A 16,684-nucleotide genomic window follows, 5' to 3' on the forward strand; every position below is an offset into this window, starting at 1 on the left:
TGAGGAGGTGGACTTTGAGAGCAAGATTGACTATTTTTTCCCCTTTTCCTCTTTTTGTGAGTGTGTATGTTTCTGTGTGAGATTTTGTCTGTATAGCTTTGCTGTCACCATTTATCCTACGGTTCTTTCCGTTTTTTTTTGTTCTTGTTTTTTTTTTCTTAAAAAGAATTGTTTTTCTTAATTTTTATTTTAATAACTTTAGTTTATTTTATCTTACCTTTTTTCATCCTCTTTCCTCTTTCTTCCTTTTCTTTCTTCCTTCCTTCCCTCCTTCCTTCCTTCCCTCCTTCCTTCCTTCCTTCCCTCCTTCCTTCCCTTATACCTTAAGTGTAAATGGATTAAATGCTCCCACCAAAAGACACAGACTGGGGCTTCCCTGGTATCGCAGTAGTTGAGAGTCCCCCTGCTGATGCAGGGGACACGGGTTCATTGCCTGGTCCGGGAAAATCCCACGTGGCGCAGAGCGGCTGGGCTCGTGAGCCATGGCCGCTGAGCCTGCGCATCTGGAGCCTGTGCTCCGCTACCACACACACACAAAAAAAGACACAGGCGGGCTGAATGGATACAAAAACAAGACCCATTTATATGCTGTCTACAAGAGACCCACTTCAGACCTAGAGACACTAACAGACTTTAAGTGAGGGGATGGAAAACTATATTCCATGCAAATGGAAACCAAAAGAAAGCATGTAAATATTTATGCACCCAATATAGGAGCACCTCAATACATAAGGCAAATACTAACAGCCATAATAGGAGTAATCGACAGTAACACATTGATAGTAGGGGATTTTAACAACCCACTTTCACCAATGGACAGATCACCTAGAATGAAAATAAATAAGGAAACACAAGCTTTAAATGATACATTAAACAAGATGGACTTAATGGAAAACACCTATTTATGATTAAAACCCTGCAGAAAGTAGGCATAGAGGGATTTTTCCTCAACATAATAAAGCCATATATGACTAACCCACAGCCAACATCCTCTTCAATGGTGAAATACTGAACGCATTTCCACTAAGATCAGGAACAAGACAAGGGTGTCCACTCTCAACCCTCTTATTCAACGTAGTTTTGGAAGTTTTAGCCACAGCAGTCAGAGAAGAAAAGGAAATAAAAGGAATCCAAATCAGAAAAGAAGTAAAGCTGTCACTGTTTGCAGATGACATGATACTATACATAGAGACTGCTAAACATGCTACTAGAAAGCTACTAGAGCTAATCAATGAATTTGGTAAAGTAGCAGGATACAAAATTAATGCACAGAAATCTCTGGCATTCCTATACACAAATGATGAAAAATCTGAAAGTGAAATGAAGAAAACACTCCCATTTACCATTGCAACAAAAAGAATAAAATATCTAGGAATAAACCTACCTAAGGAGACGAAAGACCTGTATGTAGAAAATTATAAGACACTGATGAAAGAAATTAAAGATGATACAGATAGATGGAGAGAGAGATACTATGTCCTTGGATTGGAAGAATCAACATTGTGAAAATGACTCTACTACCCAAAGCAATCTACAGATTCAGTGCAATCCCTATCAAACAACCACTGGCATTTTTCACAGAACTAGAACAAAAAATTTCACAATTTGTATGGAAACACAAAAGACCCCGAATAGCCAAAGCAATCGTGAGAATGAAAAACGCAGCTGGAGGAATCAGGCTCCGTGACTTCAGACTATACTACAAAGCTACAGTAATCAAGACAGTATGGTACTGGCACAAAAACAGAAAGATCAATGGAACAGGATAGAAAGCCCTGAGATAAAACCACACACATGTGGTCACCTTATCTTTAATAAAGGAGGTAGGAATGTACAGTGGAGAAAGTACAGTCTCTACAATAAGTGGTGCTGGGAAAAGTGGACAGGTACATGTAGAGGTATGAGATTAGGTCACTTCCTAACAGCATACACAAAAATAAGCTCAAAATGGATTAAAGACCTAAATGTAAGGCCAGAAACTATCAAACTCTTAGAGGAAAACATAGGCAGAACACTCTATGACATAAATCACAGCAAGATCCTTTTTGACCCACCTCCTAGAGAAATGGAAATAAAAACAAAAATAAACAAATGGGACCTAATGAAACTTCAAAGCTTTTGCACAGCAAAGGAAACCATAAACAAGACCAAAAGACAACCCTCAGAATGGGAGAAAATATTTGCAAATGAAGCAACTGACAAAGGATTAATCTCCAAAATTTATAAGCAGCTCATGCAGCTCAATAACAAAAAAACAAACAACCCAATCCAAAAATGGGCAGAAGACCTAAATAGACATTTCTCCAAAGAAGATATACAGACTGCCAACAAACACATGAAAGAATGCTCAACATCATTAATCATTAGAGAAATGCAAATCAAAACTACAATGAGATATCATCTCACACCAGTCAGAATGGCCATCATCAAAAAATCTAGAAACAATAAATGCTGGAGAGGGTGTGGATAAAAGGGAACACTCTTGCAGTGCTGGTGGGAATGTGAATTGGTACAGCCACTATGGAGAATAGTATGGAGGTTCCTTTAAAAACTAAATAATAGAACTACCCTATGACCCAGCAATCCCACTCCTGGGCATATACCTTGAGAAAACCATAATTCAAGGAAAGTCATGTACCAAAATGTTCATTGTAGCTCTATTTACAATAGCCAGGAGATGGAAACAACCTAAGTGTCCATCATCGGATGAATGGATAAAGAAGATGTGGCACATATATACAATGAAATATTACTCAGCCATAAAAGGAAACGAAACTGAGCTATTTGTAATGAGGTGGATAGACCTAGAGTCTGTCATACAGAGTGAAGTAAGTCAGAAAGAGAAAGACAAATACCGTATGCTAACACATATATATGGAATTTAAAGGGAAAAAATGTCATGAAGAACCTAGGGGTAAGACAGGAATAAAGACACAGACCTACTAGAGAATGGACTTAAGGATATGGGGAGGGGGAAGGGTAAGCTGTGACAAAGCGAGAGAGTGGCATGGACATATATGCACTCCCAAACGTAAAACAGATAGCCAGTGGGAAGCAGCCGTGTAGCATAGGGAGATCAGTTCGGTGCTTTGTGACCACTAGAGGGGTGGGCTAGGGAGGGTGGGAGGGAGGGAGACGGAATAGGGAAGAGATATGGGAACATATGTATATGTATAACTGATCACTTTGTTATAAAGCAGAAAGTAGCACACCATTGTAAAGCAATTATACTCCAATTGAGATGTAAAAAAATCAAAACAAAAAGAAACTATAACTATAAAGGTGTGTTAATGGTTACAAAATATAAAGAGATGTATTGATAATTTACAGCATCATTAACATTAAAGTGAGGGGAGAGAGAAAGGAGTAGTGTTTGTTTCAATTATAACATGCTGTATTACTTAATGTAGTTCACATCTTCTGTTGTTAATCCTCAAATATGCATTCATGGCATCGTTTTCAAAGGCTTCTGTCCATTCATAACACAAAATATTAATCCACCCTCCACTGAAACCTTTGGTTTATTTTCAAACAGACTTCATGCTCTGGATCTTATGGGGTATGGAGGCTCAGCTCACATGAGGACAGGTGGTCATGCCTTGCCCCCGGGAGTTCCTGTGGATCAAGTGGGCCCTGAGAGGAGATGGGGCTAAAGGCCCTGAGGACTAAGGGTATTTTGGGGTAGATTTCTAAGGGCGACCCCTCATACAACGCTAAACCTTAAATATACCATGTGATTTCCACTAACCCAGCAGCATCTACCCTAGGCAACAACAAGGCCGTACCTATTCCAGGAGGAGCTCAGCCACTAGGAAACAGGCCCTGGAAAAACTACTCAGTGGTCTCAGGTGTGCTATGCGTGATATCTCTAGCTCAGTGCTACTGAATACGGGTCTGAGGGAATAATATCTGCACCAATAAGAAAACTTGTTAAAGGTGCCATTTCATGAGCCCCACAGGAGAATCATAACTTACAGTGGGGCCCTGATTCCCTCCGAATTTGTATGCACTTTAAAGAATCAGAAGAAATGTTTGCTATGTTGTTCCCATGCAGTTTCCCACTAGTATTACATGATGAATATTTAGAAATTACATCACATGTGCCCTCCCCACAGAGTCTGTCTATTGATCTGGGTGGGAGCATCCATGTTGTTTTAACTCCAGGTGATTCTAAGTTTAGACCAGGTTTAAGCCCAAGGGCTGCTGGGTACATCGGTGAGAGTTGCTTCCAGTCTTTAGTCCCTTTGCCTTTGGGAAGACATCAGTGTCTGCTCTACATGGTATTGGAATGGGCAGGTCAGTGTAGCCCACTTAAGGAGTAGGGTTTTTGTATGCAATTGAAGTTAAATTGTCACTTTAAAATAGATCAGTATAACTATAAGATGTTTTATATAATACACAAGGTAACTGCAAAGAAAATACCTATAGAATATGAACAAAAGAAAGTGAGACACAAATCAAAACATGTCACTATAAAAAATCAATGAAACAAAAGGAGGGCAGCAAGAAAGGAAACAAGGGGCAAAATAAATACAATATAAGCATAAAACAACTTTTAAATGGCAGTGGTAAGTCCTATACTATCATTTCTTTAAAGATAAATGAATTAAACTCCCAAATCAAAAGACACAGAGTGGAAGAATGGAAAAAGAAAGAAGACCCAACTGTATGCTGTCTACAGGAGACTCACTTTAGATATAAGGGTGTACATAGCCTGAAATGAAAGGATGGGTAAAGATACTGCATGCAAATGCTAACAAAAAAAGACATCAGGGTGAGCATACTTTTATCAGACAAAATAGACTTTACGCCAAAAACTGTCAAAAAGACAAAGGAGGATAATATATGATGATAAAATAGTCAATTCACCAGAAAGAAATAAAAATTATAAATGTATATTCACCTAACAACATATCGCCCAAATATATAAAGCAAACACTGACAGAATTGAAGGGAGAAATAGGAAATAGTGCAAAAATAGTAGTTTTCAGTACCCCACTTTCAATAATGAATAGAGCACCCAGACAGAAGTTCAATAAGGAACAGAAGACTTGAAAAACAGTATAGAACAATTGGACCTCATAGCCATGTACAGCACACTCTACCCAACAACAGCAGAATATACATTCTCCTCAAGTACACGTGAAACATTCTCCAGGATAGATCACATGTTAGGCCATAAAACAAGTCTTAAAATTTTTAAGAAGATTGAAATCATAACAAGTATTTTTTAATAACCACAATGAAATGAAATTAGAAATGAATACCAAAAGGAAGACTGGAAAATCCACAAAATATGTGGAAATTAGGCAATACCCTCTTGAACAACCAATGGGTTAAAGAAATCACAAGGAAGTTGGAAAATGTCTTGAGAAAAATGATAAAGAAGACAACATATCAAACTGATGGGATGCAACAAAAGCACAACTAAGAGGTTTACAAGTAAACCTCTAAGAAGTTTATAGTAGTAAATGCCAACATTAAAAAAAGATCTAAAATCAACAATTTAACTGTACACCTCAAGGGATTAGAAAAAACTAAACCCAAATTTAGCAGAAGGAAGGAAATAACAAAGATTAGAACAGAAATAACAAAATAGAGGGTAGAAAAACAATAGAAAATATTAAAAACAGATTTTTAAAGATCAACAAAATTGACAAACTCTTAGCTAGACTAAGAAAAAAAGAAAAGACTCAACAAATGTCAGAAATGAAAAAGGAGACATTACAGCTGATGCCACAGAAATAAAAAAGTTTCATAAGAGACTACTCTGAAGAATTATATGCCAACAAAATGGATAACTTAAAAGAAATGGATAAATTTCTGGAAACATACAACCGACCAAGACTGAATAATGAAGAAATTAAAAAATCTGACAGACCTATAATCAGTAAGAACATTGAATCAGTAATAAAAAAATCTCCCAACAAAGAAAAGCCCAGAACTAGAGGGCTTAACTGGAGAATTCTACCTAACATTTAAAGAATTAACAGTAGTTCTTTTTAAACTCCTCAAAAAATTGAAGAGGGAACACTTCCAAACTCATTGTATGAGACCAGCATTACATGATGTCAAAATCAGACAAAGATACTACCAGAAAAGAAAACTACAGAGCAATATCCCCAGTGACTATTATTGCAAAAATACGAGCAAAACAAATTCAGCTACACATTAAAATGATCATAAACAAGTGGGATATATCCTCAGGATGCAAGGATGGTTCAACATGAAAAGCAATCAGTGTGATATACCACACCAACAAAATGAAGGACAAAAACCACATGAACATCTCAGATGAAGCAGAAAAAGCATTTGACAAAATTCAACACTCTTTAGTGATAAAAACATTCAACAATCTAGTAATAGAAGGAAATTACCACAACATAATAAAGGTCACGTGTGAAAAGCACATAGCTAACATCATACTCAATGGTGAATAACTACAAGTTCTCCCTCTAAGATCAGAAACAAAGGAAGGATACCCACTCACACAACTTGATTCAACATAAAGCTGGAGTCCTTACACTTCCTGATTTCAAAACATGATACAAAGCTAATCAAAAATATTACAAAGTAATCAAAACAGTATGGTACTCACATAAAGACAGAGATATTGACCACTGAAACAGAATAAAGAACTTATAAATAAACCATCACCTATATGGTCAAATCTTTGATAAAGATACCAAGGCTATACAAAGGGGATAGGATAACCTGTTCAGCAAATGATGCTGGTAAAACATTATTTGCACATGTGAAAGAATGAAATTGGACCTTTACCATATACCATACACAAAATCAACTGAAAACAAAACCCCCTAAATCTAAGACCTGAAACTAAAGAACACCCAAAAGAAAATGGGAAATATTTCATGACACTGGATTTGGCAATTATTTCTTAGTTGTGACACCAAAAACACAGGCAACAAAAGCAAAAATAGACAAATGGGACTACGTCAACTTAAAACCTGTGGAAAAAAGGGAACAATCAACAGATGAAAAGACATCCTACAGAGTCAGAAGTTATTTTCAAACCATATATCTGATAAGGGGTTAATATCCAAACTATATAAAGAACTCCTGTAACTCAACAACAAAAACATACAATTCAATTAAAATGGGCAAAGGACTCGAATTAGGTATTTCTCCAGAGATACACAATTGGCTTATAAACGTATGATAAAATGTTCAACATCACTACTCATCAGGGAAATGCAAGTCAAATCCACAATGAGATATCACTTTACAACTGTTAAGATAGCACTATGCAGCACCAACAGGAAAATAAGTGTTGGTGAAGATGTGGAGAAATTGAAACCTTTGTTCACTGTTGGTTGAAATGTAAACTGAGGTAGCTGCTATGGAAAATGATATGGAGTTTCCTCAAAAAATTAAACTTAGAATTACCATATAATCCAGCAATCCCATTTCTAAGCACGTATTCAAAAGAATTGAAAACAGGGTGTCAAAGGTGTTCCATGTTTATTGCACATCCATGTTTATTGCAGCATTTATTCACAGTATCCAAGAGGTGGAAGCAACATAAATGTCCATCAAAAAATGAATGGGTTTCTTAAATGCGTTGTATACAATGGAATACTATTTAGTTTAGCCTTAGAAAAGAAGGAAATCTTTCTGTATTACATGGATGAACCAGAAGGAAATTATGCTAAGTGAAATAAGCCAGTCTCAAAAAGACAAATACTGCATGATTCCACTTATATCAGGTACTTAGAATAGACAAATTCATAAAGACAGAAGACAGAAAGGATGGTGGTTGCTCAGGAGAGAGGGGAAAAGGGAGTTGTTCAATGGATGTGGAGTTCAATTTTTCTAGATGAAAAGATTCTAGAGATTTGCTGCACAACAATGTGCATATCGTTAATACTATTGTATTATACACTTAAAAATGGTTAACATAGTAAACTTTATGTTATGTGTTTTTTACCACAATAAAAAAAATCAATATGTAACTAAAACTTACCATAACTGAAAATAAGAACTAAATAAATTGGCTTAACAGCATGTAGTGACAGCTGAAAAAAGGATCCGTAATCTGGAAGATAGTGAGTAGAAAATATCTAGATGGAATCACAGAGAAAAAAGAAAACCATAAGAGATATATGATACTTGGTGAAGAAGTTTGAACATATATATAACTGGAGACACAAACAAAAGAGAGAGAGAATAAAGCAGAATAAATTATTGAATGAATGGCTCAGATTTTTTCCATTGAGAAAACAAATTCAAAATGTGCTAAAAACTAAAAGCAGAGTAAATAAAAGGAAAACCATCTACACAGATTGTAGTAAAACTGATGAAAACAAAGGGTAATGAAAAAATTCTCAAAAGCGGCCAAGGTGGACACTTTACAATAAAACAAACAGTAATAAGATTGAGAGTTGATATTTTAACAGAAATGGTGAAAAGAGAAGGTATTGGTATAAAATCTCTATACTACTGGGAAAAATGCTAATATAGAATTTCATACTTAGCAAAAATATTCTTCAACTATAAAGGCAAATTTTTTTTCAAACGAATGTTGAGAGAGTTAAAGTGAATGCTTTAAATAGAAGGAAAACAATACCAGATAGAATAATAGAAATGCAGAAATTAAATAATAACAGAAAAAGGTAAATGCAAGAATAAATCTAAATAAATAGCAATAATATTATGTTTTGGTATAAGTATTAAAATGTCAATAATTTTTAATAATATTGTGATGTAGAATGAAAATATATCATAATGCTAGCACAAAAGGTGGGAGAAAGGAAAATAGAGATAAAATATTTAACATTCTTGCTTTGTCTGGGTAGGTGTAAAATTAACAACTGAAGGATCAACAATTTAAGGATCAGTTTTGTAATATCTGTGTTAGCCACTAAAATAATAGTGCAAGAATATAATACTCAAAAACTAATAAAATAGAGTAATATTTTAAAATGTGATTAATCCTTAAAAGGACAGAAAAGAGAGAGAAAGAAGACAGAATTGGTTAGACAAATAGAATATAATTGTGAGGTTGGCAGATTTAAATTCCAGTGTATCAGTAATTACACTAAATATAATTTGACTGTATTCTGCAGTCATAAGCAAAGACTGTCGGTCTAAATAAAAAAAATTCTAAATCACTTATGAGACACATTAAGTATATGTATGCTAAAAATTTGAAAGTAAATACATGAAAAATTGTAACATGAACAATTTAAAATTTTGGTACATCTCTACTTATATCAGTAGTTTTCCATTGCTGCATAACAAATCACCACAAACTTAACAGCTGAAAACTCATTTATTAACTCACAGCTCTATAGGTCAGACATCTGGCACTGTATGATTGAGATATTTGCTCAGTGTACCATAAGACTGAAATCAAGGGGTCAACAAGGCTGAGTTGTCATCTGGAGGTTCTGAGGGAAAATCTGCTTCCAAACTCATTTTTTTTATTAGAAAAATTTAGTTCCTTGTGGTTGTGGGACTGAGCTCCCAATTTCCTTGCTAGGTGTCATGGGAGGAGAGCATGTTAGCTACCTAAGTCTGTCTGCATTTCTTGCCACGTGGCCCCTTCTTACTTCAAGCCAGTAACAATGCATCTAGTACTTCTCATGCTTCAAATTTCAAAGTTCTTTCATCTTTGACCTCTAGATCTATATTTATAGGTTTCATGTGATAGGTTCACCCAAATAATATCCTTTTCTTAAAGTCAACATAATATAACTGTCATGGGAGTGATATATTCTCTATTATATCCACAGTCCCAGAGAATATACAGGATTATCCAGAAGGCAGGAATCCTGGGGAATATTTTAGAATTCTGCCTACCACAGTAAACTTTAAAGCAAGAAGCATTATCAAATGTAAAAGGGACTATTTTAAAATAATAAAAGGATAAATCCATTAGAATTTTGAGTTCGGGGCCCCAAAATATACAAAGAGATAGACAATTCTGCAATAAGTGGAAGAAAATATAACAAACCTCTCTCTGCAACTGATTTTAAAATTAAAGGAAAAATCCATAACAATAAAAGTTTTGAACAGCATGATTAATAAGTCTGACTTAACTGACATATTTAAAACATTACACTCTACAGTTCAAGAATGTACATTCTTTTCAAGTGCACATGAGACACAGACCAAAATTGACCATATGCAGGACCATAATAAAAGTGCCAATAAATGTCACAGGATTGTAATCATATATAACATGTTCTCTGACCACAGGAGAATTAAACTAGGAACGAATGACAAAAATATGTAAAGAACATTCACAAGTTTTCAAAATTAAGCAATCTATTCCCAACTAGCTTACTGGTTAATAAGCAAATCACAATATAAAATTTTAATATATCACAAACAGAAAGATAGTGAAACTAAAATATAACATGTGGATAAATCTAAATCTGTGTTTAGAGGTAAGCTTATACCCATGTTATATGTTTATATAAGTTAATATAAGTTTATACCCATGCATGTTAATAAGAAGACTAAAATTTAATGATCTAATTATCTATCTTAAGAAGTTAAAAAGGATAAAAAATTATTCCCCCAAAAGTAAAAAGGAAAATAATACTGTTAAGAACAAAAATTAATGAAATAGAAAGAAAATGTACAGTAGCAAAGATTTACAAAGCCAAAGTTGGTTTATGGAAATAATAAAGTTGCTAAAGGTATGTACAACATGGTCAAGAAACACAGAAGAAACAAAATGGAACAATCATAAATATATGGAGATCAAGCAACACACTCTTAAACAACCAACAGACCAAATGAGAAATCACAAGGGAAATTGGAAAATATTTTGATATAAATAAAAAGAAAAATAATAGCATGCAGATGTAGCAAAAACAGTACTCATAGGGGAATTTATAGCTGTAATCACCTACATTAAAGGAAGAAGAAAGTTCAATAACCTATCTTTACACCTTGAGGAACTAGAAGAAAAACTGATACCAGCAGATATAAGAAATAATAAAAATTTGAGCAGAGATAAACAAAACAGAGAATAGAAAAGCAATAAAGGAATTCAATGAAACCAAAAGTTTGTTCTTTGAAAATTTCAACAGAATTGACAAAACTTTAGTTAGAGTGACTCAAAAAAAAAGGGGGGGACAATTATTAAAATCACAATGAAAAATGAGTATAATACTGTCAATCTTACAAAAATAAAAAGGATTATAAGAGAATACTGTAAACAATTCTATGCCAACAAATTAAATAACCTAAATGAATGAATAAATTCTGAGAAATTCACAAACTATCAAAACTGACTCAAGAAGAAATAGATAATCTGAACAGTTTTATAACAAGTAAAGAGATTAAATCAGTAATTGAAACCTTCCATCAAAGGAAAGACCAGGACCAGATGGCTTTGTGATGAATTCTATCAGTCATTTAAATAGGTAACACCAAATGCTGTTCAAACTTTTCCAAAAAATAGAAGGGAAAACGTCCTAACTCATTATCTGAGGCATCATTCTAATACCAAACTAGACAAAGACACTGAATGAAAAGAAAACTGCAACAATATTCATTATAAATATAGATTCAAGTATACTAAACAAAATATTAGCAAACTGAATCTTACAGCATATTAAAAGGATTATAAACTGTGATCAAGTGGGATTTATCCTACGAATACAAGAGTGTTTCAACATATAAAAATCAATGTAATACCCACACTAATAGAATAAAGGGGAAAAAACACATAGTCATCTCATGCATAAAAAAGCATTTGACAAAATTAAACACCACTTTCACGATTTAAAACTGCAACAACAGCAACATGCAGAAAACTAGGAGCAGAATGGAACTTCCTTAACCTGGTAAAGGGCATTTTTGCAAAACCCACAGGTAACGTCATATTCAATGGTGAAAGACTAAAAGCTTTCCCTCTGAGATCAGGAACAAGACAAAGATTTCTGCTTTTGCTACTTCTATTTCATATTGAACCAGAAATTCTAGCCAGAGGAGTGAGGCAGGAAAAATAAAAGGGCATTTGCAAGAAAAATAAAAGGGCATTTGCAAAAATGCCCTTTACCAGGTTAAGGAAGTTCTATTCTACTCCTAGTTTTCTGAGTGTTGCTGTTGTTGCAGTTTTAATTAAAATACATCACAATGGAAAGGAAGAAGTAAAATTATATCTATTTGCAGATGACATAATCTTATATATATGTTAGTGTGTTTCTATATACTAACAATGAACAATCTGCAAAGAAAATTAAGAAAGCAGTTTTATTTACAATAGCATCAAAAAATAAAATACTTATAAATAAATTTAACCAAGGAGATAAAAGGCTTGTGCACTAGAAACTATAAAACTTTGCTGAAAAAAATTAACTAATACACAAATAAGTGGAATCATTCCATGTTTATGAATTAGAAGGTAATATTATTAAGATGGCAGTATCTCAAAGTGATACAGATTCACTACAATTCATATCAAAATCCCAATGATCTTTTTGCAGAAATGAAAAGTTTATCCTAAAATTCATATGAGATGGCAAGTGACCCAAAATAGCCAAAATCATCTTGAAATAGACCAAAATTGAAGGACTTACACTTCTCAATTGTAAAATTACCTACACAGCTACAGTAATCAAAACAGTGTGGTACTGACATAAGATTAGATTTATAATTTAATGGAATGGAATTGGGAGTCCAGAAATAAAACTATACATCTATGACTAATTGGTTTTTCACAATGGTGTCAAGCCTATTTAATGGGGCAAACAATAATCTCATCAACAAATGGTGTTGGGAGAATTGAATATCCACATGCTAAAGAATAAAGTTGGACCCTTATTACCTCCTAGCATACACAAAAATTAACTCAAATGTGGTCAAAGATGTAAATTTACAGCTAAGACTATAAAACTCAAGAAAACAGGGTTAATATTTCCTGAATATGATTGTGGCTGTGGCTCTTAGATATTACACCAAAACATAGAAATTATAGGAAATGGATGCTGGATTACTAGCATGGCAGCTCAGGCAGCAGGAGAATTTTCAGGGAAAAAAAAAGGAAGCAGAAAAATGCTCCTAAACGCAAAGGGGCTCCTCAATGGAACCCATGACCAAGTCAATAAAAAGCAACTCCTGTCTCCCTTCCCCAGTCTCTCTGGCTTTCTTTTCTATTATCCACCTGCTTCATCCCAGCCAGAAGAGAGCCTGTAAGCTCCCCATCTGTCTTCAGAGCAAAAGAGCTTGGACACCAGGAAGAATAGGCTGTAAGAGCACTTCCTTGGGAGGGTGGCTCAGTGCCCTCACTCCTGGCTCCATTCCAGTTCATCAGAATCTTGCTGTGGGATATTTACCCATTCCTTTGCAGGCCATAGAACTGGCCCAACTATGAGCAGTAGCTGCTCTGCCAACATGAGAAAGGGGCAGCAGTTTTCCTAGTTTTAGCTATGCACTCAACCCTTGAACAGCCCATACACAGCTCAGGCTTCATGCAATTATGCATTTAATAAATGTACTGAAGAAAAAGGGGAAAAAGCATATGCAACAAAGAAAAAAATAGATAAAATGGTCTTCACTATCAGGTGAAAAGGTAACAGTGAATGGAAGAAACTTTTAAAAATCATATATCTGATAAGGGTTTAGTATTCAGGATATATAAAGAACCCTTACAGCTCAAAAACAAAAAGACAAATATACCAATTTTTTAAAGGTGGGCAAAGAATTTATATAGATTTTTTTTCAAAAAAAGATATACAAATGGCTAATGAAAAGATGCTCAACATCATTAGTCATTGGGGAAATGACGATTATTTATAGGCGATTTCTTATAAAATTACCATTATACCTATTATCAAATAATGATACAACTCTAGATAGGTTTAAGGATTTGCTTTTTATATTTTTATGCTCAACTTTAATTTCGCTATGATATTCATTTCAAAATTATTTTAATGTAATCTAACTCAGGTCTCTTTATTCAGTGTAAACAATTTTATATAAAATTATACTGTTCATTCTTCACAGATCAGTTTTCATTGTTATTACATATAAAATATTCTTACAATAAATCTAAGTAATTATTGTCTTTTTCTAAAATTTAGATTCTTGTGTGGTATTTAAAAAATAAACCATTGTTTTAAGCTTAGAAATGGTTTAGCATACATTAGTTTTCATTGAAATGGTATTTTTAAACCAAATTTTAATAGTAATTCAAGTTTTTATATATTTAGAACAATTATGATTTTTATTTACCATACTTAATGCTAATTTATTTCTTATCTAGTCATGCAGATGGATCGATAAAGTTTTGGGATGCTTCTGCAAGTAAGTTTTAAGTTTCTCCTTATATTACAGAAAACACTTGGTTAATATTTACTCATAGCCATTGATCACTTTTTAGTTTGGACAGTTAATATTTTTGATACATATTTAGCATACACATATGGCTGTGTTACAAAAATGTATTTCCTATATTATTGAATCAGTTTGAAGTATTATCTCTACTGTACTTTTATGATATAAACAGACACAACTGAAATCACTCTTTATCAGCAACCTATTATATTTATGAGGTAATGTACATTGGAAAAAGTACCAAACTTTGTCAGACTAATTCTTTTCAAGGAATTTCCTTCACCTCCTCACTCTTAGAAAAGTGCTTTTATCCCACTAGTCTTCACTTTTCTTTGCCACTTGTCTACCAAGTCCGTGAGAATCAAAAGAAATAATTTGATAAATGTAAAACTTCTTTTGAAATCTTGAGAATTACATAATTTAAGGACTACAGGTACTCTGCTCAGTGTTGAAGGGCATGCAAAGATTTAAGACTTGATTATACCCATACATACCCTTCAGAGAACTTACAGGGCAAACAATATGATAAGAACTCTAAATGTAGTACAACCCAAATTCTATTTTTAATTGGAAATGGGAGATTTATTTGAACCAGGTAGATCCAGGAAGGGTATTTTGGTGGGGTGACATTTAATGTGAGTTTTGGGAGATAGTTAAGATTTTGATAGGACTAGGAGGAGAAGAAGTGAGCAATGTCTCTAAGTTTCTGAGTAACCATCAAGATAGAGATAACTCTTTGGAAATAAGGATACAGAAGAGTTCTGGAAGTTTGGATTTTGTTGGAACACCAGGAAATTCAAGTAAAACTGTCTATCAGGTAGGGAGAACAGTCAAGAATGGTAACTAATTAAGAAGCAGCATAGAAGTGATACCTGAAGCTATAGAAGTGAACTGAGAAAGACTGATAAACAGAAAAGCAGAGGGAAGAAGGTTGAACATTAGTGATAATCTTCGTCTGCAATCTAGACTCCTTTAGTAGTGGAGCAAAGCATCAGCAAGAGGAAATGATTAAAAGATTTAAAGCCATGAAATCTGAGGGCCCTTTCTGACCTCACACAATAAAGATCAATTGTTCAGGGGGAAATTCCAAGGGACAACAGATTTTTTATTTTTACGAACTTTTTCATGTAAATCTGAGTTTGTTCCACGAACACAGTTAATTGTATAGTTACAATTACAACGAGCAAACATCTTTGCTCGTTTTCCACCACCTCAGAGTCACTCCTTAGTTTCTAAAATGTGAGAAGACACTTTAACACTCTAATGACTGAAGTGCATACCACCCTTAAGCATGCACGATAATATTTTAAGAAGTTAATTTTAAATAAAATACTGTATTACATTCAGAACATATGTTACAGACGTTTGCAGCATGTTTAATATTTTTACTGTAATCAATTATAAGGGCATATCTCCAAATCGATGGATGTCATTGGAGAAATATCACTTAATTTGCCAATTTTGTGGGATAAGGTCCAGTACAGGAAATGAGGTTATACCGAATTTGAAAGTTGAGTTTATGTTAATATGTGTACCGTTGACCTTGAACAACATGGGAGTCAGTCAGATTGTGCCAACCCTCTACACAATCTGAGCATAACTTATAGTTGGGGCATAATTTATAGTTGGCCCTCACTATACACTATTTCTCTGTATCTGTGGTTCAGCATCTGAGGATTCTATCAACCTCAGATTGTGTAGTACTGTAGTATTTACTATTGAAAATTATCTGAGAATAAGTGGACCCATGCATTTCAAACCCATACTGTTCAAGGGTCAACTGTATTCATCTTCAGTTGCTGAGTATTAAATTACCACAATTTAGCAGTTTAAAACAAAACCCATATACTGTCTCACAGTTTCCGTGTGTCATGAATCTGGTTCAGATTAGCTGAGTTCTTTGCTCAGGGTCTCAGAGACTGCAGTTGAAGTGTTGGCTAGGACTGCAGTTTCACCTGCAGCTCAGAGTTCTGTTCCAAGCTTTTGTGGTTGTTGGCAGAATTCATTTTCTTGCAGCTTTAAAACTCGTGATTTGTTTCTTCAAGGCCAGCAAGGGAGTGTCTCTCTAACTTCAGGGAAGGCCCTGATCCCTCTTTTAAAGGGCTCACCTGATTCTGTCAGGCCTACTAAGGATAATCTCTGTTGATTAACTCAAAGTTAAATAATTATGTCTGCAATATTCTTTAATATTTCCATGTCACATCAGACTTACAGAAAAATCATAAAAACATACTATGAACTGTTGTATAGCCTTCAGCCAGATTCCCCAAGTATCAATGTATGCATGTGTTCCCTTCACCCGCCCTCCTCTCAATCTAGCACTTGCTTGCTCCCTCTCTCTCTCCCCTTCCCTCCCCGCTTCCTCCCTCCC

The 16,684-nt window shown here is 34.4% G+C and overlaps 1 protein-coding gene across 2 annotated transcripts in view; it reads left to right on the forward strand.

The window, feature by feature from the left end:
* STXBP5L (syntaxin binding protein 5L) overlaps positions 1-16,684 on the forward strand; it is a 378,355-nt gene that overhangs the window by 222,144 nt on the left and 139,527 nt on the right. For both annotated transcript variants that reach the window (XM_024769286.1, XM_024769287.1), the window contains exon 14: positions 14,243-14,283. In XM_024769286.1, coding sequence (XP_024625054.1) covers positions 14,243-14,283 — 41 coding nt within the window. The remainder of the gene's footprint in view (positions 1-14,242; positions 14,284-16,684) is intronic.

The sequence above is a fragment of the Neophocaena asiaeorientalis genome, unplaced genomic scaffold (genome assembly GCF_003031525.2).
Source record: "Neophocaena asiaeorientalis asiaeorientalis breed wild unplaced genomic scaffold, Neophocaena_asiaeorientalis_V1.1 scaffold671, whole genome shotgun sequence".
Taxonomy (NCBI): domain Eukaryota; kingdom Metazoa; phylum Chordata; class Mammalia; order Artiodactyla; family Phocoenidae; genus Neophocaena; species Neophocaena asiaeorientalis.